At 39.8% G+C, this 26,022-nt stretch overlaps 1 protein-coding gene across 1 annotated transcript in view; it reads left to right on the top strand.

The window, feature by feature from the left end:
• LOC124605721 (telomere-associated protein RIF1-like) overlaps positions 1 to 26,022 on the top strand; it is a 113,283-nt gene that overhangs the window by 72,262 nt on the left and 14,999 nt on the right. The window contains exons 7-8 of the mRNA XM_047137596.1: positions 4,469 to 4,604; positions 5,645 to 6,704. Of these exons, the coding sequence (XP_046993552.1) occupies positions 4,469 to 4,604; positions 5,645 to 6,704 (1,196 nt within the window). The remainder of the gene's footprint in view (positions 1 to 4,468; positions 4,605 to 5,644; positions 6,705 to 26,022) is intronic.

Here is a 26,022-nt window from a genome sequence, read left to right as displayed (position 1 = left end):
GTGTGTGTGTGTGTGTGTGTGTGTGTGTGAAGGCTGTGGCTGAAAGCTTTCTGTAAGTATCTTTTACTTGTTCTGCAACTTCACGTCTTTTTTACAGTAAGTAGCAATGTATCTTTTCCTTCATTACTGAACATATATATCTTTCTACTTGTTTTAGTTGTCATGGTCACTGATACCAGTTTTGATGTGGATGTGCTCAATGAGGTCAGGTGTGTTTGTTGTCATTAGATCCAATATATTTACATCATGAGGAGTGGGGGCTCTAAGTTTCCAGAGAACACATGTGGTAATGTTCCACAGAAAGCCTTGTCACACCCATCACTAACAAAATTATAATTTTCCTAATTGAGTGTTGGATGACTGAAGTCTCCACCGATGATTACAGAATGATTGGGTAACTTTCGTACAAGTGAACTGTGGTTTTCTCCAAAGCTCTTTGGTTACATCAGGACAGAAGTCTGGTAGGCAGTAAAAGGCACTCTCTAGTTGTCCTTGTTTGCTCTGTACAGTACACCTTGATCTTCCATTGACACCCAACTTGCTGTCAACTAGACAAGTAATGACTGCAGTACCACGGGTACGTGACTCCGGGGCTCTTCCAAAACACCAGTTCACAATAGCTGCCAATCATTTGACAGGCCTAGAAATGAAGTGTCTTATGATGAAGTTATCCAAAGTTTTTTTTCTTTTTTTCTAGGGCATTGTCACACATTTGATAAGCCACCTCATGTTCTACATCTACAGCCATACTCTGCAAACCAATGATTATCTTTTAATATGTTGAGCTAAAAAGTTGCTAATTCGCTATAACAACTGAAGCATATATACAAAAACGAAACTTCTATTAAGGCAACACACAAAAACTGTGGTAAAAATTACTACTTTTTTAAAACACTGTTAGCAAACTTGAAAACAGAGTTGATTCACAATAAATGAGGTAATATATAGGGCTACTCCTCTTCAAGCAAAAACTAGGTGTAACAACACAATATCAAAATCTACTACAGTAACTAAATCACAAATGCCGATTTGCAACAAATTGCTCATAGATTATGCAAAGGACAATGGTAGCTTTGGACAATTCTCAAAAATGCGTGTTTATTTGTGTCGGTTACAATGAAATTCGCAGATAATGTATTCTTTGGCTGAACTGTAAACCACAAACGTTGATTAGCTACCAAGTAAATTACATATACAAATCACTCGTACCGAGAACTTGCTAAAATATAGTTTTGTAAGCGTTCAAAAGTTCTCAAACACGTATTTCTCACATTATTGTACAATGAAATAAGAGAACAATTGTTTTGAATGAAGATAGGCCTATTGTTCTGAAAACTTTTTAAAATAACACAATTTAGTTTAAGCCTACAATTGACAATAACAGTACCAGTTTATCGTGGCACTCGTGAATGTTCGAAATCTCACATTATATCACGCTACAAAACTGTAGTGATACAGTCAGTGAAAAGCCAGTTGCGAAGAGTAAAATATTCGAATATAGAACTTTAAATCGGCACATAATCTTCTACATGCGGTCTTGCACAGGGGAAAGTTCCTAAGTCCGCTATTACAAATAAATAAACGTGCTTATTGCACATATTTTTCACTTAGCTGATTCTGTGCGCCCTTCTACACTGGCGTGCTGAAGATCAACACTGCAGCATAAGTTTATTTTAACCAGAATCACTAAAATGTGCAGCAGCAACAAAGCACGTCTTTTGCCTGTTGCAACTAACAATGCACAATTGCTACAGTAATCAAATTATTTGACGCACATGCACACGCGCACACACATGCACTTTCCTTTGCTATTGTAGTTTTGCTTATTTTTCTTGGGTATCTGCAAGCCTCATGCCCTTTGTTTCCAGTTTCTTCTACCGGCTTTTATTGTTCAAATTTCTGGTTCTCTGTGCTGACCAAAACATGCAGTGTGTATGCATCTGAGTCATCCAGTGATTCTGGCATGTGGAGGCTGGCCTGGAAAGACTTCCTCAATCTCTGGCTCCAGCTTCAGACATCTGTGCCACTCCCACAATTAATTAGCATTATTATTTTGAAAATGACAGGGTCAGTTTCCTGTCTCATCAGTCCCCAAAAAGAACTCATAATGTCTAATGACCATGTTGCTGACAGGATGTAAAGCCCAAATTTTCCTTCCTTCCTTCCTTCCGTATTTAAAAATCAGTTACCAGCATGCAACAGAACTGCTAAAAAGCCATATCAAATCTTTGTTTGTAATCCTAATGTTGTCATCCATATCTAATATAAAAATATAAGAATCTGAATGGAAATATTGCCGAATCTGCTGTAGTCACAAATTTTTATTATTTCATACACTATGCATTTTTTCGGTCACTCCAATGTTATTGCTACAGCTTGAGAAATGGTTAGGAAGTTATGATGCATCTCATATTTGTAATAACAAAAGAAATAAACTGCAGCTGTTATCAGTGATGTAGCACAGTAGTTACATATTCTGTAAGAGATTTAGAGTATAAGAACATTTATCAGAGGTATATAGTACTTTATTTTTCATTCTTGTTGTTTTATCGCATGAATCATGGAGGCTTAATTTTTATGATAGAGGGAATGGATGCTATGGTAAGCAAATTTTGTACTGTAGACTGACAAGTGGATAAACTTTTTGTATTCGTCACTGTATTTGCTGCACTTTATAGATATAGTGAAGGTCAATTTCTTGCAAAAACCTATTTAAAAAATTCCAAGAACAGGTTTTCATGGTGAAATCTGTGAACATAATTTATTTCCCGGTATATCATTCTCACAAACAGAGTGTTAAAATTACACTAACAACATCTAATACAGAAGTAGACGAGTGACTGCTCTTCCGTGCTCCACCATAGAATGGAAATTCCTTCACTTTGTTTCATAGAGAATTGATGTGTGATACAGTATTCACATGTATATAATGTGACAAAATGTTTTGCTCCTTCAATGGTTCTTCAGAATCAGTGACTGTCTTTATGTACTAGATATTACCCAAAATTTCTAATAATGTGAGTACTGCAGTACTGCACCCAATCAGCTGTACAAACTTAAATCACTAGGCACCTCTAACTGTGTGTGTCCGCTACCATGTGGCATCATTGTGCTGACATTGGTGTGTTGTTGATTTCTTTATATTTGCTCTACTGTGTCCACAAATTTCAAAATGAAAGATGTGCATTAAGTTTTGTTTCAAGCTCCACAAAATTTCAGCTGAAACCCACCACATCCTAAGGGAGGCTTGTGGTGAGCAAGCTAAGAGCCAGGCAAGAACTGTTTGTTTGGTTTAAATGATAGCTGGGACTCTGGACGATGACAAACATTTGGGCCAACCAACATCATGAACAACTCGGGAAGTGACTGCAAAGGTGATAGAAGTGGTCCATAAGGAAAGAAGACAGATAGTCTATAATATTTGTGAAATCATTGTAACTTTGTATGGAGTTTGTCAATGCATTCTTGCTAATGAATTGAATGTGAGGCAAAGTTTACCAAAGTTCGTTCCTGGTCTTTTGAATGCCAATCAACAATATCTGGGGTCACCTGAACTGTAAATAACAGTCCAGGGTCGTAACTACCAATGAGTCATTGGTCTAAGGTTATGACCTTCAAACAAAATGGAGGTTCTCATAGTGGAAGGCACCTTCCTCTCTCTAGTCCAAAAAAGCACACCAAGTAAGCAGCAGTGTATAATGTCAATGCTAATGTATTTTTGTGACATGCGCATGATTGTCGATAAAGAGTTTCTTCCATATTGTCACTCAGTCACAGAGAAGATATGTGAGAATGAAGACTGGTTGCTGATGTATGATCATGTACCTGCACACGGTTCACTTACTGTGAGGGAATTTGGGGCGGAAAAACATGACGACTGTCCCCCATCCACCCACCTTGCCTGATCTTACCACTTGCCATTTCTTCCTCCTCCTGAATATGAAATTGAGAGGTTGGCAGCTTGACTTCATAGAAGAAATTCAAGCATTTTGTGAAATAATTTAGAACACAATTCACCCAGTAGACTTCCAACACTGCTTCCAACAAAGAGAGAATCACTGGAATTGTTACAGACAAGTGCAAAGGGGCTGTTTTGATGTAACGGTGGAAATGAAGATGTGAGGTAAGTTTCCATACTTTTATGAGGATATTCTTGGAAGTTTTGGGTAGCACCTCATACACTGGTTCTACTTGTGAGCTGTACTGCACTCCTATGATAACTGGTACAGCATGACATGTGCACTCTGATGCAAGTTATTCGTTAATGGTGATTGTATTTCGTAAGCTGATGTACTGCATGACGGTGTAACATTTGCGTGGATGTCCCACAGAAATAAATTAAGCAAATAGATATATATGTGTATGAATAGAGTAATGATTTAGTTGATGTAAAGCTAAATTATTTGAATTTATCTTGTCATTTTCATTAACATTACCAAATTGTGACTGCAGTGTGTATCACTTTCAGGGCCAGAAATGCTGTAAGGTATTTTGAAGAGCAGGGGATAAAAACAATTGGTGATATAAGCAGTATGGATGAAGCAAGAATCAGTGCATTGCCTTTAAGGGAGCCAAAAGTTGCAGTTGTTAAGAGGGTTCTTAAGGTAAGCACCAAAGCTCAAAAAAAGTTACGTAGAGGACTTACATTTACAAGGGTTAAAGAAGAGGATATTTGTCTGGTTTGATGCAGATGTTGGTAAAATTTGGAGAGCAATTCCACTCACCTTATTTTAAAGTGCTGGCACTGAAAGGGAATACTTAAACAAATCGAGCAACACATGAAGCATATCTATAGCTTGATCCATTACTAGTATACATACTCTGCTTACATTGATCTATTCTTATTTGTATGATCATTTGAAAATCATTACAGAATATTTTCAGTTCTATCCTTTATGAACTTAAAACGTAGGCTTCCACATAAATGTGAGCCAACATTTCATTTTCATTTTCATAGACGTTAAACCTATGGCTAGCTTTGATTATTACAAACATAAGTAACATCTGACATAAAACCTTTCGAAGAGAAATGATAACAGCAAGATTTTAGAGATCTGGTCTAAAAACTTTCCATTTTGAGCCACACTTGATCCGGGAAGCTTCTAGTTAAAGCATATGTGGTGGGTTGTCCAGTTGTCTCACACAACAGAGTAAAGCTTTGTATCAGAAGAGTAAAGGTCATGAGTTGTAAGTTTCATTGCTTGTTCTGTTCATACTTGATGGGTGTGCTGTTTTTCTTTATCTGTATCATATGCCACTTGATTTCCCTATCTGAATAATTTCACGATTTTAATACCTACCCTCCTGGCAGTTCCAGTTATTACATTAATTTGTGCTCCACAGTCTTTTGTGGGCCTTTTCATTGTTTATTTCACACACTTAGACACATTATTTTTCTCATTCTGTTGCTCTCCTCTCCCCCTTATCTGTGAACAAATATAATTCTGTGATCATTTGATCTTAGCAAATTCTCATTGATTTGCAGAATTCCAGAGATAATTCAATTTATTTTCTGCTTTTTGATAATATGGATTTGTTACATTTATCATTGAGTGAGAGAGTTTTAGATTTTAATGATACAAAATTTCTTTTTGTTTTGAGCAGTTAAATTTTGTCTTTAAAATGTTTACTCTTTTAAAACTAGGTTTATGAAGAAAAGCTCAACAGAATCAAAGCTGGAGCTACAGCAGCAGAAGTTAATTCATCACGTTCCCGAAGAAAGGGTCAGCGGATTCAACGAAGAGGGGGATTGGCAGCTGTAATTCGGAAATCTGATGATTACAGTTCTCAGAAGTTAGCGGATAAAAACTACACAATGAATTTGGAAGGCTTTCAGAATAAAAGTTCTGAAGTTGGTGAAATGGTATTCAAATCGTTTGGCGACTCTCTCTATGACAATGACCGACTACAGTATCATTCCGAAGAAAGTAATAGTACAGATGCCCAGAAAAATTCATTAGGTAGTGGTCATAGCTCTCCAGTGCAGAAGGCAGATAAGATTTTACTCTCAAAATTACCAAACACTGACACAGATCAAACACAACCTGCCATTGAAACAAGCATCAGTAGACAATGTACAAATGCTACCAAAGATGAAACTTACTGTTCAGGAGTTAGTAAATCGAAGAATAAAATCTCCTCCCACTCCTCAGGCTATGATGAGTGCACAAAGGACTTACCTCTACCCAGTCAGGCTGTTGAGAAAATAATGAATGATGATAATGCAGAGCCCAAAGATAGTAACTTGAATCAGACAGCAGCAAGTGAAGACATAGAAACCCTAAACACAAAACAAAACCATCAGAAACCTGTACAAGAAGAATTGGTGGTTGTGTCCAATGAGACTGTAACAGTGAGAAATTTGGTGAAGACAGATGTTGGAAGAACAGAAGAGAGACAAGAAAAAGTTGTTCCAGCGGATTCTCTTGTGGGTGTAAAGGAGGCCAATGAAAATTCTACACAATGGCAAGATGATGTGTTAAACCAAAAAGAATTTGATTCAATTTTGGGAGACTGGAATATAGCCATGAGTGATGATTTATTGGAAGCAAGATGCAGGGAAATACTTGAAAATGGTAATTGTAAGGAAGACAGTGTCCGATCGGATAACGAGTTCACAGTGTCTACCAACTTGCGACAAGCCAGAGGAGCTGCTGTGTTTGCATCTCATACAGCATCTGGAAGTGGAAACAAAACAGTAACAGGTATGTGTTCCAATAGTCGTACTTTCCTGGTGGTGGTCTTTTGTGTGCATGTTGTTGATGCATGTAGGTAAACTGCTCAGTAAAGGTTTTGTTCTTCCTGTGTGCATGTGTGTTGGGGGGGTTACAGTTTCAAGGGAAGCAGTGAATGAAAGAAAAGGAATTCCAAATCAAAAAATAACTTTACTGTAAAGTAAAAACAATACAATAACCAAAATGAAGACAGATTATATGAAAGAGTCCATTTAAAAAAAAAAAAAAAAAAAAAACACACACACACACACACACACACACACACACACACACCTCAATGATGGTCAGGTAGGAGTACGATCAGGAATTGACTTCCCCTGCTGCAGTGACAGTGACAAGGGTCAGTTGCCCTCTGACAAACCAGAATCGTAGCTTCAACACACCACATCATACTGTGACATAGTGCCTTCCGTAATGGCAGATGCTGCTCCCAGTGACGCCACTTGACGATGCCAGGCAACAAGAAACTAGTAAACGTAAGTTACTCCGACAAAAACGAAATACCTTAAAACACACGTGCATCACCGTCATTCTGTCTGTGCATTACAAAATAGTATAGATGTATATAAAGTTTTTCTCGCTGCCTCATCCACATCTTCTGACATGTGAAGGTGACACACAAACTTCAACTTGGTGCAAACAATGCTGTAACGCATGCGACATTAGCTCATCTGCTGTGTAATACTGGAACAGCAGGGCTTCGTGACATTCCTAAAGTGACAAGAAGAGGTCATTCTGACTCCCAGTAAAATATTTTCAGACTTGTATCTTTCTGCGAGTTACAACAGCGGTTAAATAACTTGATAATTAGTACATTTACTTATTTTAACAAAAAATATCATCAATTTGACATGTCTATGTCTATCTAAATCTATATACTCCACAAACCAATGTGAGGTGCATGGTAGAGGGTACGTCCCATTGTACCAGTAATGTAAGGTTTCTTCCTGTTCCATTCCTTTAAGGAGTGTGGGAGGAATGATTGTTCGAATGCTTCTGTGCATGCAGTAATTATTCTAATCTTATCCTCACGATCCCTGTGTGAGCGATACGTAGGGTGTTATTAGTATATCTCTAGAATAATCATTTAAAGCCGGTTCTTAAAACTTTGCCAGTAAACTTTCTCGGAATAGTTTACATCTTTCTTCGAGAGTCTGTGATTCAATTCCTTCATTAGCTCTGTGACACTCTCCCCTGGATTAAAGAAACCTGCTACCATTCGTGCTGCCCTTCTCTGTATATATTCAATATCCCCTGCTCTATGTGGTATGGGTCCCACACACTTGAGGAATATTCTAGGATGGGACACACAATTGATTGGTAAGCAGTCTCTTAGTAGATTGATTGCACTTCCTCAGTACTCTACCAATAAACTAAAGTCTCCCACCTGCTTTACCCACAAGTGAGCCTAAATGATCATTCCATTTCATATCCCTACAAAGTGTTACAACCAGGTATTTATATGAGTAGGCAGATTCTAACAGTGACTCATTGATAGTATAATCATAGGATACTATGTTTCCTTGTTTTGTGAATGGAACAATTTTACAATTCTGAACATTTCAAGCAAGTTGCCAATCTCTGCACCATGTTGAAATCTTATCAAGATCTGATTGGATATTTATGCAGCTTATCTTAGATAGTACTTCATTATAGATAATTGCATCATCTCCAGAAAGCTTGATTTAAATATTAATATTGTCTGCAAGGTCATTAATATACAACACAAAAAGCAAGAGACCCAACACATTTCGCAGGGACACACCCAAAGTTATTTCTATATCTGACTGACTCATCAAGATGACAAGCTGTCTTACCAAAAAGTCATCAGCCCAGTCACAAATTTCACTCGATACCCCATGCGATCGTACCTTTGACAATAAGCGTAGGTGCGGTACTCAGTCAAATGCTTTTCGGAAATCAAGAAATAGTGCATATACCTGGTTGCCTCGATCCAAAGCTTTTAGTGTGTCACGTGAGAAAAGTGCAAGTCGGGTTTCACACGATTTATGTTTTCGAAAACCATTCTGTTCAAGATACATCATTATATTTGAGGTGAGAATATGTTATAAGATTCTGCAACAAATCAATGTCATGGATGTTGGGCGGTAGTTTTGTGGATCACTTCTACTACCCTTCTTGTAGACAGGTGTGACCTATGCCGTTTTGCAAGAACTAGGCAGTTTTTTATTCGAGGGATCTACAATGATTACAGTGAGACGAGGGGCTAACTTGACCTCAAATTCAGTTTAGAATCTGACAGGGATTCTGTCGAGCCCTGGAGCTTTGTTCAATTTTAACGATTTCAGCCGTTTCTCAATACCATCTTTTCAGTGGTACGAGGATTATGTTGGGGCAGTTCTCCTAGGTTTTCCTTTGTAAAAGAACATATGAAAACAGAGTTAAGCATTTCAGCTCTTGCTTTGCTACCCTCAATTTCAGTAGCTGTCTCATTCACTAGGGACTGGACTGTAACTGTGCTTTGTTTTTCACGTATTATGCAGGAGTCTTTGACACACTATCATGGAAGGTTCCTCCCATTATGACCTGTTGTAGTGGGTACATATCTGTCCAGTGCATGGTCAATTATTCTTTTAAACTTGAGCCAGAGTTCCTCTACACGCTCCTGCCCTGTGCTGAAAGTTTAAAGTTTCTCACGGAGGTAAGACATTACCGTTTTTCTGTCTAGTGTACTGAACGTATATATCTTTATTTGTTTTAATTGTGTTTCGTACTTTGGTTATCATTGTTGCCATAACTGCATCATAGTCTTTAATAACCAGTTTCAGTGTGGACATCCGCAAAGGGGTCAGGTCTATTTTTTTTTGGTCATTAAATCAAATATATTTCCATCGTGAGTGGGGTTCGTAACTATCTGTTCTAGGTAGTTTTCAGAGAAGACATTTAGTCAAGTTTCGCTGTGTGTCTTATCACAACCACTACTAACAAAATTGTAATTTTCCCAATAAATTCTTGGATGATTAAAATCTCCACCGATGATTACATTATGATTGGGGAACTTAACGAACAAGTGAACTGAGGTTTTCAAGTTTTCATTTACATCAGGATATGAGTCTGGCGGGCGGTAGAAGGATCCATTCATCATTTTATGCCCACCCATGATACTGAGTCTTGCCCAAACACTCTTACATGCAGCTTAAATTTCTTCCTCAGTGAATTTGAGTTTTTTGTCTACTGCGACAAATACACCACTTCCATTTCCCATTTGCCTATCCTTTCGATATACATTTAAATTTTCAATATATATTTAAATGATCCCCAAAAATCTCAGTACTGTCAATTTCAGTTTTCAGCCAGCTTTCTGTACCTAGTTTTATGTGAGCTTCATTGCTTTTCATGAGTGTTGGTACTTTGGCAGTAACCACTAGGATTTTAATGCTCTCTTTCAATCTTTCACTGATCCTTCTGTGTTTCCTACAGCCATCATTATATGGATTGGTTGGAGAGTCGCCTAATCTAAAAGACCCTTGTCTGCACGCCACACACAGTCAGGTACACGAGTACCAGTCTCTGATGTATAGGGCATACCTGACCTATTTAGGAGAACCCTACAGCTGGAATAGCCTGTTCAGCATGTTCAGTGCAGCCTCCAGGGATACACAGTTAGCGCACCTGGTGTCCTTTCCTGTCCCTTGCTGCATATTTTCCTAAGGGGTACCATCATTTGCTGCACATTTGAACTGCTGACGATTAATAGACCCTAACCTTTTGCATTTGCTGCCTCCTGACACCAAACAAAAGAGGTTTCCCCTTAACAGGTTTAGTGAGTCCCACTGGCTCAGTTTCAGTGAAAGACAGCAGATCATACTTGTTGGTTAGGGGGATTGGTAAGACACCCCTAGTCCTCCATAGTCCCCATCCAAGGGACGCCTATATCTTCCATTGACATGTCACTTGTTGAGGAGGTAGGATCCACCGGAGAGAATAATACTTGAGGTACCTCTTGTACAGGTATCGCAGGTACACGACTCCCAGGAGCTCTTCCAACAGACCAGTTCGCAGCAGCTGTCAATCATTTGACAGTAGTCAGTGTGATCCCCAGCTGCTTACGAACATCAACCAGGTCATCCCGTGTTTGAGAGCAGCATTCACAGTGGGGCTTCATTTGGCTGGTGCAATGTAATACAGGGCAGTGAACAAAGGACTTTAATTAAATCTGCTGTTTATCTTTTGATCTGTAGAACTAAAAAGTTGATAAATCTGTTTAAGAATTGAAGCAGATATGCAAACCGAGGTTTTTATTAAGGCAACACAAAAACCATTTTTGGCTACCGTTATGTAGTTGATTACATTCTGTATTCTTTACATTGTTTCTGGTTTACCATCACGTGTTTATACAGTTTTGTGGCAAAATAAATGCAACCTTACAAAATTTCTGTTTATTGGAACGTTTTATTTTGGACACCAGTGTAGTTTATTCTGGTGTTCGTGGATGTTTGAAATTTGACAATATATCTCAATAATAATGGGTATTGATATAATCGATGAAAAATATCACGGAAGAAGCTGTGTCAACAGTAAAATATGCTCGATCAAAATTGGTAAAATGTGCAGCACCAACAAAGCACGTCTGCTGCATGTTGCAGCTAACAATGCTAACAAATTTCTTAAACTGTAGAAGTTCCTATATTTACTGTTTTTCAAACATTCGAAACACATCTGTATTTGTGGTCCGTATCACACTTGCACATGTTCTACACATACCAATGTTGCACTTTCTACTAAAGTCAATCGAATGTGCTAGCTAGGTGCAAGCCACACAGGTGATGTCTGTTTTATGTACAATTTTGCCGCACACAGCTTTGTGGCACTTCATACAGTTGTCGCTTTTCATGTGGTCTTTGTAGAGGCTAATTTGGCACTTCTTCCACTTTCTAGATGATTTTGGTCCATTTCCTCTTCTTTAGTCTGTTCCCCTTCCTACACTTCCGATCCACTAAGTTCATTCTCCAGCTGAAGTGTGAGCTGCTGCTTTTCCATTTTCTTGTTCGTTACTATTTTGTAGATGGCCCATGTATTCATTGCTACCATGTCAAAGACAAGTACAAGATGTGCATCAGCCATCTCCTACGCGCAACTTTTGTTGTATAGTTAAGTCATTGATCAACCACGTCCATCCCATACTTCATTGCCGTGTAGAATGATAAGATTTCAGGTTTCTTCTTTGCTTATTGCTACTTCAGCATCCAGTGTACTCACAAGAATGCCTCTTTTACTCCTCCCCAGGTGTACAGTTATAGTGCAGTCTGTGTTTCCAGCCTAGTGCAGGATGGTGATGGAGTGTATTTCAGTGTTCGGTTTGTATGTTTTCTTTTCTTTGAGCTTCGTAGAAAGTTGAAGAGACATGAAGAAATTGTCTGTGATCAAGTTTCTTTCTTGATTTAGAAATGGCTCTATGAGATGCAGAACGACACTCTGGGGGGTCACTTCTCTCTGTGTGTGTATATATATATATATATATATAAAAAACAAAGATGATGTGACTTACCACAAGTGCTGGCAGGTCGACAGACACACAAACATACACACAAAATTCAAGCTTTCGCAACAAACTGTTGCCTCATCAGGAAAGAGGGAAGGAGAGGGAAAGACGAAAGGATGTGGGCTTTAAGGGAGAGGGTAAGGAGTCATTCCAATCCCGGGAGTGGAAAGACTTACCTTAGGGGGAAAAAAGGATGGGTATACACTCGCTCACACACACACATCCACCCACACATATACAGACACAAGCAGACATATTTAAAGACAAAGAGTTTGGGCAGAGAGGTCAGTCGAGGCAGAAGTGCAGAGGCAAAGATGTTGTTGAATGACAGGTGAGGTATGAGTGGCGGCAACTTGAAATTAGTGGAGATTGAGGCCTGGTGGATAACGGGAAGAGAGGATATATTGAAGAGCAAGTTCCCATCTCCTGAGTTCGGATAGGTTGGTGTTAGTGGGAAGTATCCAGATAACCCGGACGGTGTAACACTGTGCCAAGATGTGCTGGCCGTGCACCAAGGCATGTTTAGCCACAGGGTGATCCTCATTACCAACAAACACTGTCTGCCTGTGTCCATTCATGCGAATAGACAGTTTGTTGCTGGTCATTCACACATAGAATGCGTCACAGTGTAGGCAGGTCAGTTGGTAGATAACGTGGGTGCTTTCACACGTGGCTCTGCCTTTGATCGTGTACACCTTCCGGGTTACAGGACTGGAGTAGGTGGTGGTGGGAGGGTGCATGGGACAGGTTTTACACCGGGGGCGGTTACAAGGGTAGGAGCCAGAGGGTAGGGAAGGTGGTTTGGGGATTTCATAGGCATGAACTAAGAGGTTACGAAGGTTAGGTGGACGGCGGAAAGACACTCTTGGTGGAGTGGGGAGGATTTCATGAAGGATGGATCTCATTTCAGGGCAGGATTTGAGGAAGTCGTATCCCTGCTGGAGAGCCACATTCAGAATCTGATCCAGTCCCGGAAAGTATCCTGTCACAAGTGGGGCACTTTTGTGGTTCTTCTGTGGGAGGTTCTGGGTTTGAGAGGATGAGGAAGTGGCTCTGGTTATTTGCTTCTGTACCAGGTCGGGAGGGTAGTTGCGGGATGCGAAAGCTGTTGTCAGGTTGTTGGTGTAATGCTTCAGGGATTCCGGACTGGAGCAGATTCGTTTGCCCCGAAGACGTAGGCTGTAGGGAAGGGACCGTTTGATGTGGAATGGGTGGCAGCTCTCGTAATGGAGGTACTGTTGCTTGTTGGTGGGTTTGATGTGGACGGACGTGTGAAGCTGGCCATTGGACAGGTGGAGGTCAACATCAAGGAAAGTGGCATGGGATTTGGAGTAGGACCAGGTGAATCTGATGGAAGCAAAGGAGTTGAGGTTGGAGAGGAAATTCTGGAGTTCTTCTTCACTGTGAGTCCAGATCATGAAGATGTCATCAATAAATCTGTACCAAACTTTGGGTTGGCAGGCCTGGGTAACCAAGAAGGCTTCCTCTAAGCGACCCGTGAATAGGTTGGCGTACGAAGGGGCCATCCTGGTACCTATGGCTGTTCCCTTTAATTGTTGGTACGTCTGGCCTTCAAAAGTGAAGAAGTAGGCCCTATATGCCAGCTTCAGAATTACGTTACCACTAAACTGTGCACAGACATGCTAAATGCCTTCAGTATGCCATAAGGGTTACCTCCCTAACAGTCATCTTGCAACATGTATTTGTACGTGACAGTGCGCAAATACACCAACCTATCCGAACTCCGGAGATGGGAACTTGCTCTTCAATATATCCTCTCTTCCCTTTATCCACCAGGCCTCAATCTCCACTAATTTCAAGTTGCCGCCACTCATACCTCACCTGTCATTCAACAACATCTTTGCCTCTGCACTTCTGCCTCGACTGACATCTCTGCCCAAACTCTTTGTCTTTAAATATGTCTGCTTGTGTCTGTATATGTGTGGATGGATATGTGTGTGTGTGCGAGTGTATACCCGTCCTTTTTTCCCCCTAAGGTAAGTCTTTCCGCTCCCGTGATTGGAATGACTCCTTACCCTCTCCCTTAAAACCCACTTCCTTTCGCCTTTCACTCTCCTTCCCTCTTTCCTGATGAGGCAACAGTTTGTTGCGAAAGCTTGAATTTTGTATGTATGTATGTGTCTGTCTGTGTTTCTATCGACCTGCCAGCACTTTCGTATGGTAAGTCACATCATCTTTATAGACACACACATTTGTAAAGGCAAAGAGTTTCGGCAGAGATGTCAGTCGAGTCGGAAGTACAGAGGCTGCTAAATGAGTAGCAGCTTAGGACCATATTTGTTGGATTTGTTGGGCCTAAATTGAGCGAACCTGCATCTTGGTTTGCTTGATAGTAGTTGCTTGTCTGTGATTGTATTTCCTCCAGGATGGCAAGAACAAATATGGTTTTCTACTAAATTTTCCCAAATTTCAGACACTGATGAATTTGTTGGCTAGCAGGCATTTGACTCAAATTAATTTTTCATTGAAACAGAGAAATCTGAGAAGCTCTTGAAATCTGTTCCTTGGCATTACTGAGACAGCATTGCTTCGTCAAAAATAAGAGAGGAAACACTGGTGATAGTTGTCTAGTCATTGTCCAGTGTAAAGAGTTGGACCTCCCTCTCCTTTACAACATTTGTAGACAGCCTTCCTGCAGAAGATGAAAAATTGGCAATGTCCCACTCATTTCCACCCCTAGTGACCACCTTTGTAGAGGCATTCAACTGGGCCAACTATGATGGTTGAGGGGATTACTGATGTAGATCTGTGTTTGAAACCACCTCCACTAATCCCTCCTTGTTCATATTGTCTTCGTCTCCATCTTCACTTGTTTCTGCCACAAAGGTGTCACCTTCACAAGTGAAGTTAGTATCCAATTCAACGCCAGAATGTTCTAAGGGACATAACATTTCTTTATCTTAAAGTCCATGCTGGTGTGACAGGAAAACGTCTTTCATGGCTTAATAATACTTCCTGAATGACACGATACAAACTTCCTCAGATTAGAAAGTGCAAGTGTCAAGACACAAAAGTGAGCAGAAGCAACTTTGCACAAATGCTGATTGTTACCACATCATTGTTGAATTGTTAACATACATTCCGGAAAAAATTACAGCTGTGTCAAACTGACGCCTACCACTGTTGTAAGTATATCGAATGAAATCCACAAAAATATGTAAGTATTTTGTGAGTCCTTATTCATCATCGTAAAGAGGTAGAAAAAAAATTTGGAAGTCATATGATATCATAAATTAAGTAAAAAGTTGGATGTGAAATCGAAGAAAAAATTATTACGGGGGTCATTTTGACCCCTTTTGTCATCCTAGTGTTAAAGACAGGCTAGCTGACATGTACTTCTTAACACTATGACTTGCAGTTGCATAGACTAGAACTCGGTGAAATTATACACAACACTGACAGAATAAAGTCATTTGCTTTTATGATATAGATTTACATTTTTGATATGCCGCTGTCCTTGTGATTACCCAAGAGTTAATGTATTCCAAATGAAAACAGTCTGGATGCACAGTTTTACTGAGCAAAGTGGCTCAGTAAAACAATGTGGGAGTGTCTTAATTTCATAGGTCTTAGAAGACTTAATGTGTGTGCTCACAAAAACAGTCATAAACTTTATAACAGGCTTCATTCACTATTTGGCCATGCTTCTTTCTTGTTAGCTTTCTTCTTCATGAGATGTAGGATTGGTGATGCAGTTATTCTCCGCAGAAAAGTTATAAAATGCTCAAAAATACTACACGGGACTTCATCAAAGAGAACAGTGCCAAGATGGCTTTCCTGTACTGTCATAGGGGAGGCTGTTGTTATCAATCTCGAAGACCAATAACTTATCGTACCATTTCTAATGATGTTTCCCACAATACGTCAGAGTTTATGCACAGTGCGCTTCACTGGGTTGGAAGCTGCTCTTTAGTGGAACATGAGGATATATTTTATTTTACTGTGTTTCATTATTTTGATTTAACGCTAAGAATGGACTGAGGCTGAATAACATTTACAAGTCAGTGGAAAGCATCTCACATGATTTGCTTGGGATTATACTGTGCATTAGTCCTCCGCAGTGCTCAGCTTTCTGCATGGTCCAACATGTACATAGCTGTTCTCAATATACCTCAGAGCATTTTCAGTAGCATGTTAGAATTAATGTTGTATCTGTGAAACAAAATTTCCTGCTCTTTCAGATAATAACTTACAATTTTTATCTCATTCAAATCATTATATTTGTGCTCCCCCATTTTTGGTTGTTGATCGGCTTTGATGTTCCATGACAATATCCAGACAAACTTTTCTTCTTCTTTAACACTTTGGATAAATTAGCCTTGTATCCCTACAAAGATGTGACAGTGCGTTAGGTATGATGCTAATCTGTCAAGATACATATCTTTTATCAAAGTCGAATTCCTGTGGTGTGTTAGCACTCGGCTCGTGACGATTGTACATAAGATGACATCTCCCTAGAAAAGAGTGTGCAGTGTTGTCAGTCATTGCAGTTGTATACTTTCCCAAAAGAGAAAATCAGAATTTACCGTGATGGTGGTTAAAGTATCTCTCTGTTACTGTATACTCTTTTTGTCCCTTTCAGTGATCGAACAGCGGATGCTATTGTCTCATTTACTGTACTTCTGTTGACATCAAACGTCTGACACAATTCAACACCAATTACATAATCTCTGGAGCCTGGTTCTAAATAAAAAATTCAATGACAAACCAGGATGATGTAATAATTTTCATTCCACAATTTAGATGTTACAAGATAGAAAGTTCCATGCTGTTCTTGTCAGCAGTGTATCCCTTTATAACAATTTCATAAGTTCTGCTGCTGATAACATCCCATGAAGAATTGTCTGCAAAAAATACAAATACTTTAGCTGTTTAGTACACTTTGGTACAGCAAATTATTTGACAGTATCCATTTTGTCCGAATCAGGTTGGAATCCTCGTGGTGTGTTGACGTATCCTAAGGTCCTGAACTGATTTTTTGTGAATTTTGTATTCTGCTAATTAATAATTGCTCCAAGTGTGCCAATTGCTTGCGGGATGACTTAAATAGTCTGTAAATGGTTCTTACTTATTGACACATCGTCTAAATGCAACTCCTCTTTCCTCATTACCTTTCTGAATATATGACTTGCACCCAGCAAAATCCACTTTGCATTTGCTGTAATCTGCCCTGTCCCTGATGAAATATACCCAAAAGATAATGATTGAATTACCAGGAAACTGTGCTCGTATTCTTTGCTATCAGTGTAAAACTTAAGTAATATCTGATTCTTAAGTAGCTCACTTCTGTGTTTCCCAGGGGATTGATGATAATGAATGCTGCCCACAGGAAAAAATTGGCTCTGTGAAATCTCACTCAACTGAGTGGACATACCTGACCCCACTGCTGTCCAGAAGAATGTGATCAGAATAATTACTGCATTCAAACATTCATTCTTCCCGTGCTCCATACATGAGTTGGACAGTAAGAAACTCTGATAACGGGTACAGTGGGACATCCCCTCTGCCATGCGCCTCACTATAGTTTGCAGAGTATAGATGTAGATGTACAAGCCCTTCAATGTTAATACTGCAAACATTGTCGACAATGTGCGCCAACACACCTTCAATAATCTCTTCTACTCTCGCATCAAGTCACCTCTTACATCATAATCCCTGTTATACTGATTATTATTAATGACAAGTGCTGACTCGTTAACTGCAATTACGGTTTGGACCGAGCTCCATTTATTATAATTGCCAAGGTCAGCCTTGCATGCGTACAACATCCTTTCTCAATCTTGTGTGAATTTGTCTGTCATTCTGTGGTCGATAATCCTCTCTACAATGATTACAATCTTCCTAGGGTGTCTGTAATCTGTGTTTCTGTGTGATGCATTTTCCCTTCTGTCTATGTGATTTTACAGTTGGTAATTTCAGTGAAACCTATTCTCATGTGGTGAAAGGATCAGTATTATCCATGCTATATAATATGACACACACTTTTTCAATTGCATTGTGAAAGGACGAAGTAAATTTTCCTCGTTATGCAAAAGGCAACCTTTGAATTAAAATTTCAATTAATTTGTGATCTTTTTTCTGGATCATCTAAAGATGTATTTTTATCCCAATGTTTTTCCCTCTTTCTGTGTGTAATTTGATGGTGACAATAAAGATGCTTTGATAGCCTGCTGACAGTTTCCAAAAAGCTGTTTCAAACTCAAAAAGGGGAACATTTTTCTGATGCTTTACTGCCCCACATGTGAGCTTCAATTTTTAAATAGCTATCATGCCCTCACTGTGATTCATAATAAGTTCTGGTATGGTAGCAGTAAGTCTGCTACTCCATTCATTGAATACTGTATAATCTCATTTTCAAAAATTTCAAGATATAATTTTGCACACCACTTTGTTAATGTCATAAAATCTTGATTAAAGTTCTAAACTGTTAGCTTGTACACCAGCTTTCTTGGTATAACATCCACATTGTCAGTGCACTTTTGCTTTATAGCAGCAATTTCTTGATTCTGCTGTCTGAACAAATTGGAAGTTTCAGCTGCAGATTCTTGACAATGGACCATTTTTTCTTCAGACTGTGTCTTTACTGTGATTATTTAATCCTCAAGATTACTGGGTTTGCACTAAACTTTGGCCTTGAGCTCATTGTGCTTTTGTGAAATGAAACCAACAAGTTCACTTTTTATGATGGAAAATCCAGGATGGAATGTAACAATGTTGGAGAACACTCCATGTAGTGGAGATGCTGAATCGCAATAGGCACAACAAAAAGATTCACACAGTTATAGCTTTTGGCCATTAAGACCTTTGTCAATCACGCGCGCACACACACACACACACACACACACACACACACACACACACACACACACACACACTTACCTCATGGCTCATAACCCCTGTAATAGAACTAGATGCAAACCCTGTCCCATACATCCTCCCATCACCACCTACTCCAGTCTGGTCACTAACATCGCCTATCCCATCAAAGGCAGGGCTACCTGTGAAAACAGTCATGTTATTTTCAAGCTAAGCTGCAACCACTGTGCTGCATTCTATGTAGGCATGACAACCAACAAGCTTTCTGTCCACATGAATGGCCACCGCCAAACAGTGGCCAAGAAACAAGTGGACCAGCCTGTTGCTGAACACTCTCCCAAACATGATATCCCTCATTTCAGTGACTGCTTCACAGCCTGTGCCATACGGATCCTTCCCACCAACACCAGCTTTTCTGAATTGCCCTGGTGGGAACTTTCCCTGCAATACATCCTGCGTTCCCGTAACCCTCCTGGCCTCCATCTTCATTAGTCACTATCCTCACCCATCCAGCCCACTCCCTGTTCCCATTCCAGCACTACACAGCCATCATTTCACTGCCACACCCAGTCTTTTAATTTTTTATTTGTCTCCTTTCTGCCACTTCTCCCCTCCCCCCCCCCCCCCCCCCCCCACCACCACCACCTTCCCCACCTTCCCTCCTGCCCTCCATCTAAACTGCAGCACTTCACTGTCTGCCACCCCATACTATACCTCCCCCTCCCCGCCCCAGCTTCCTCCTTAGCCCCACCCAGTTGCCACTCCCATCACGCACTGGTGCTGCTGCTTGCAATGTGGTTTCAGTTGCCTGAGAGTGCAGACGTATGCGTGAGTTGCATTTGTGTGATTGTGTGTGTGCGTGTGGTTGAAAAAGGCCTTAATGGCTGAAAGCTATAATTGTGTAAATCTTTTTGTTGTGCCTGTCGCGATTTAGTATCTCTGCTATATGGTGAGTAGCAACTTTTCTTCTCTAATATTGTTACAAGTTCACTTTTTGTACCTCTTAGTTCGCCCTATACTCTGTGTACCAGATTATAATCAGCAACAATTTCATTCTTTAAATTGTGAATGAATTCAAACAATGCCTGAATATGTGTGCCTCCTAATAAGTATTTGCGTGTGGTTTCAGGATGTGTAACTGGCATTTTTGTAGCCAAATTCACTTTCAAATTTTCTCTAATTTTACTGTTTTAAAAGTTTTCTGTACTCTCCTCTGATTCAGAATAACTATATACTTTTCATACAAATGCAAAGTTGTAGGCATTGTGTGTCCAATCACAAAGTCCAACACAGTTAAAAATAATTTGTAATTATCTTCAATGTAATTTAAAATTCATAGTCTTATTTTTCCTTTATCACTATCCAGTTTTGCACTTCGAACTTCTTACGAGGCACTGCTAAGGACAACTGCTGTATTCTGCATTGTCCACATGCGAAGATTGCATATCATCCTTTGTCCAGGTCTGCATGATTTTCACCCTCCTCCTGAAGTGCAGGCTGCGTGGGTGTGGACTCCCAGACTTTATAAGTAGGATATTTTATTCCCAGATTTACACACAAGTCAACCAATGTGGATCAAAGACTATGATTATTTATCGGTTCCACACTTCATCCATTGTGACAGTTATAGAATTTTCTGTAATGAAGTGTCATTACTATACAGACAGTCGTACATGTAAAATATAAAACATTCTACTCAATGAACACACCAGACCAGTGCGGCCTGCTAGACATATGTCCACATAGTGACTCTCTTACGCATACAACTGCATAACACTCACAGCAAATGCTGATGTGTGCGTAATCAGGCCCACCGTTGAGACCAAAAAGAAAGAGCAGCACACACACACACACACACACACACACACACACACACACACACACACACACACAGCCATTCGATAAATTGATTAAATACTGGAACGTTTGAATTACATTTATATCTCGCAGCTTGCTGTCCACAAAGTAATAGAGAGAGGTATTGCAGCTCGAGCCCATCTGATTCCTGGCCAGTGACCTCTAAACTCATCCAGTGCATTAGGGAGGCTCTCATAACAGCACACTGCTAGTTTCAGTGGTCTCGAGCTTCATTGTTCAAGTCAGTAAAAACTGCAGACAAATCTGTTCAGTTGAAACCTGCATTCTGGCGGAAGATGTTTGTGAGGTGGACAAGGTCATGTTTATGCTTTGTCTTGGAAGACAAACGCATCACCAAAATGTAATGCTTACTTTCCCATGTTCTCCATGCATCACCGTTCTGGAATGTTTGTACTATTGTTTATAGTGGACACTTGGACAGAATTGATCATGTGGGGACAGTTGCTTACTGTCTGAGTTGTCATTCCGTCCAGTTGCCTCCAAAAAGGTATTTTGCAGTACTTGAGAGCCATAATGTGTAAAGGTACTCAGCTGGTGTTGACCATGGGTGACCACTACTTTGATGTTTTGTCTCTCACAATATTGATTAAATTTCCCACGTGGAATGTTTCCTTCCATTATATTAATATTGATTAAATGTTGCATTAAATTACTCTGCTTAAAGAATATGCCCAGTACCTGAGTTAGGAGAAGATTTGTCAAAGGAGAAGTGGTTGGAGGTAACGAAACACAATTCCTTAGAAAATGAAACTCAGAACCTTAGGAAAAATTTGTTTCAATTGCCAATCATTAACACTAAAATTTTATATTAGTACATACTATTTACAGTGTACTTACATGGGAGAGTATGGTTTGTATGGGACTTGTAAATATTATTAATGTTTCAGTATATTTTGAGCAGTCATTGTTTTCATTGTATTTGATATTGGCACAAGAAAAACAAAAATCTGTTGGAAGCTTTTAGAACCCGTAGCCATATGGCATTTACGATTGTGAGGAGAATGACCATATACAGGGTGGCGCAGGGAAACGGGGAAATTTCGAAATATTGTCATTTCCATGAATAAATTCATAAAACTAGTAATTTATTAATGAAAGTGAATGTATTCAGTATGCCATTATTCAGTATGTCTTTACAATCAAAATGTCCAAAAGTCTCTCTTTACTTTTTAAAGATGACATCGGAAAGATGTGCTCCCATTTGGCGTTCACACTCTAACAGCCTGTTATGAAAACTCTGGAATGCGCGGTGTAGCAAATCGTGGGGAATGGCAGTGATTTCGTTTTCAATGTTCTCCTTCAGTTCATGGATTGTTGCAGGACGTGTACGGTACACCTTGCCTTTAAGATGTCCCCACAGGAAGAAGTCGCACACACTAAGATCAGGAGATCTCTCGGGCCATGCAATGTCACCGTTACGTGAAATAATGCATCTTCCAAACAATTGACGAACTGCTGTCATCGATTGTCGAGCAGTGTGTGACGTGGCTCCATCCTGCTGAAACCACATGTTTTCGACGTTAAGATTAAGCTCGTACAGTCTCGGTGTAAAGAATGTTTGAAGCATTTCAACATATTGAGCGGATGTTACTGTCACTGCACTACCATCCTCATGTTCAAAAAAATAAGGGCCGATAACACCATGACATGATATAGCACACCATATTGTGACCTTGGCGCTATGTAGTGGTCGCTAGTGAAACTCACAGGATTGTCCTGTGCCCAATAACGAAAATTCTGTTTGTTCATAAATCCGTTCAGGTGGAAATGGGCTTCGTCTGATACCCATAAGTTACCAAGGAAATTCGCATTCTCATTGATTTTAGCCAGTATCTGGCTACTAAACTCCATACGTGACACTGGGTCTCGTTCATGTAAGTGTTGCACAATCTGCAACTTATAGGGATGGAAGTCTAATTCGTGCAGTATTCTTTGTAAGCTTCGCCGCTTAATCCCTAGCGAAGATGCGTGCTGTTGAACAGAGCGGCGAGGACTTCTCTCGATTGCAGCTCTAGCAGCTGTAATGTTCTCTGGGGTATGTACAGTTGGAATGCCACCTGGAGGTTTCTTTTTCAAGGCAGATGCTGTTTCTTCACAATTACGCACCCACGTTGTAATCGCATGTGCAGATGGGACACGTCCGTGACGTCCAAGCTAGTAATGCTGTCGAAATGTTCTCTGCATGGCAGTCGCACTATCACCATTTTTGTAAAACGCTCTCACAGCTACTGCACGTTCCGCACCAGTCCAATTCTCCATGATTACTAAATGGCAATGCGTTCACATCAATTGTGCAAAGTTTCGAACATCTGCCGGCGTTGCAGTGCTGCCAACTGCAACATTCAAAATTTCCCGTTCCCCTGCGCCACCCTGTAGTTTGGAGATTTAACAACAGACGATTCTGGATATTGGCCACTAGTTAATATCCAGATTCTTTAATCTGATACTGAATTGATGCAATTGCCCTTGTGGTAGGCAGTACAAAAATATCATAATTATAGTTTTTCCTAGTTGAGCAGTAGTTGCCTCTCCCTGCCCCTCATAAGAAATGCCCTTGCTGTGTTGTATGCCAAGTTAGTGAGCAACTCACTGCACTCATGCTGGCACCACTTCAGGCAGTGAAGTGAGAATGTGTGCCAAGTCTAGTGTAAAATGACCTTTTGAGGTGTATTGATGGATTGAGCAGTGTTCATAAGCTGGGTCGTCCTGTTCTCAACAGAAGACAGCGTGTTATACTGAACTGAACTGCACTGAGAAAGTGGTTTAATTTACCTCCGATGCATAGACATTTTATCAAAATAAAATTGAGAAATAGGTTTACGATTTAAAAAAATAACTATGAGTCACAAAGATAGCGTAAAATGTTTTCTGAGTAGTTTGTAATGTAGTAAAAATAAGCTACAAAATATAATGATTAATGGAAAATGGAAATTTTACGCATATGTTCTTTGCCTTTTATTTTGAAACCAATTGTAAAATCATTGTTTCTGATTTTGTATGTGTCATTTAATGAGAGGGCAGAGCAAATTACGGCTTAATGTTTGGTAAAAAAAGTGTACGTTGTTAAATGTTTCTTTAATAAAAGTGTACTCCACTAACACGTGAATATGGGAAAGAGTGGTTAATGCTCGTTCACCACACATGTAGCATTGTTTAAGGTGAATATCACTTGAAAGGAGCAATAAATGGCAAGAAACCTTGGTAAATTGGCTACAGACTGATGTCGTGAACTCATAGCTCCCAAGCTGGTAGCTAATCAGCATTTGAGCTTCTTAGAGCAATCTTCCTTAGACATTACAGAGAATGGAGACCATGGATTAACCTGATGTTAAAAGGATGGTAGAAATCCCACAAAACCTCCCTTGATTTAAACAATGTGGTGAGTAAATGAATGAAAGTGTTTTTCCTTGTGAAAGAAGGTATATACACTCAAAGACAAAAAGTGATGTACCATGAAGGAACAATCCGAATGAGATGAAGATCGGTAGATGTACAGACAAACAAATGATTACTATTTCAGAGAAAATTATTGCTGTGTTAAAGTGAAAGAGCTTAACAAATAGAGCAAGTCCATTACACATTTGTCCACCTGTAGCCCTTTACAAACAGTTACTTGGCCGGGTATTAATAGATAGAATTGTTGCATGTCGTCCTGGGGGACACCATGCTAAATTCTGTCTGATTGGCGCATTAGATCATCACAATCCCTAGATAGCTGGAAGACCCCACCCATAATGCCCCAAATGTTGGTAATTGGGGAGAGATTTTGTGACCTTGCAGGCCGAAGTAGGATTTCGCAAGCAAGAAAACAACCAGTATAAACCCTCACTGTGTGCAGATGGGCATTATCTTGCTGAAATATAAGCCTAGGATGGCTTGCCATGAAAAATAACAAAATTGGGTGTTGAATATTGCTGATGTACCACTGTGCTGTAAGGGTGCCACGGATGATAGCCAAAGGAGTTCAGCTTTGAAAAGAAATGGCACCCCAGACAATCACTCCATGTTGAGGCCCTGTGGTGGGCAAAAGACGGTTGGTATCGCACCACTGTTTGGGGCATCACCAGGCACGTCTTCACTGGTCATCGAAGCTCTGTTCGAAGCGGACTCATCACTGAAGACAATTCTACCCCACTCAACAAGATTCTAGGCCAGAGACGTGTCTGGAGACCCCTGGACAGTTGTGGGATAGCAAACTGGCTGTCACCCACCATGTATTACATCCATGATATTCAACACTCCATTTTATTACCCTTCATGACAAACCATCCCAGGCTTACATTCCAGCAAGATAATGCCAACACACACACGGTGAGCATTTCTATTGCCTGTCTTCATGCTTGCCAAATCCTACCTTGGGCAGCAATGTAGTCAAATCTCTCCCCAGTTGAGAACATTTGGAGCATTATGGGCAGGGTGCTCCAACCAACTTGGGATTTTGACAATCTGATATGCCAGTTGGACAGTATTTGGCACAATACCCTCAGGAGGACATCCAAGCTTAATAACTACTTGCATACCAGCCAGAGGTGGACCAACACGCTATTGATTTTCTCAATTTATGGAGCTCTTTCTCTTGAATAAATCACCCAATTTTTCTGAAATTGTTTCATTTGCTTGTCTGTTCATGTACGTTAAATCTACTGATTACCATCCCATTCGAATAATTCCTTTGATAACAGAGTTACAGTATGACAGTGTCGTTAATAATATTCTCAGTTTTGCTGTTAGTACTCAGCAGATAACTATTATATACTGATATAAACTCTAGACCTATTTGTGTAAGGCATTGTTCTTTACTTTGCTCCTAATTCCTGTAAATAACCAAATGATTTGAGAGCAGGTGATTAGATGTGCGTTTAATTTATGTTTGGATCTACAAAGATTCTCAAATCGTTTTCCTCTCTGTGGGATATTTGCTGTTCCTTTTCACCAGACTCCATTATAAGAAACAAAGAAAAAGCCACGTTCAATTTATTTTTTCCTCTCATTTTATGCCCATCTATTTTGCAGCTTACTTAATATTGATTCTTAAAGTTAACTATAAACATCATTAAAGATCTGCCTCCT

The sequence above is a fragment of the Schistocerca americana genome, chromosome 3 (genome assembly GCF_021461395.2).
Source record: "Schistocerca americana isolate TAMUIC-IGC-003095 chromosome 3, iqSchAmer2.1, whole genome shotgun sequence".
In the NCBI taxonomy this organism is placed as follows: Eukaryota; Metazoa; Arthropoda; class Insecta; order Orthoptera; family Acrididae; genus Schistocerca; species Schistocerca americana.
This window is presented reverse-complemented; position numbering and strand designations above follow the sequence as displayed.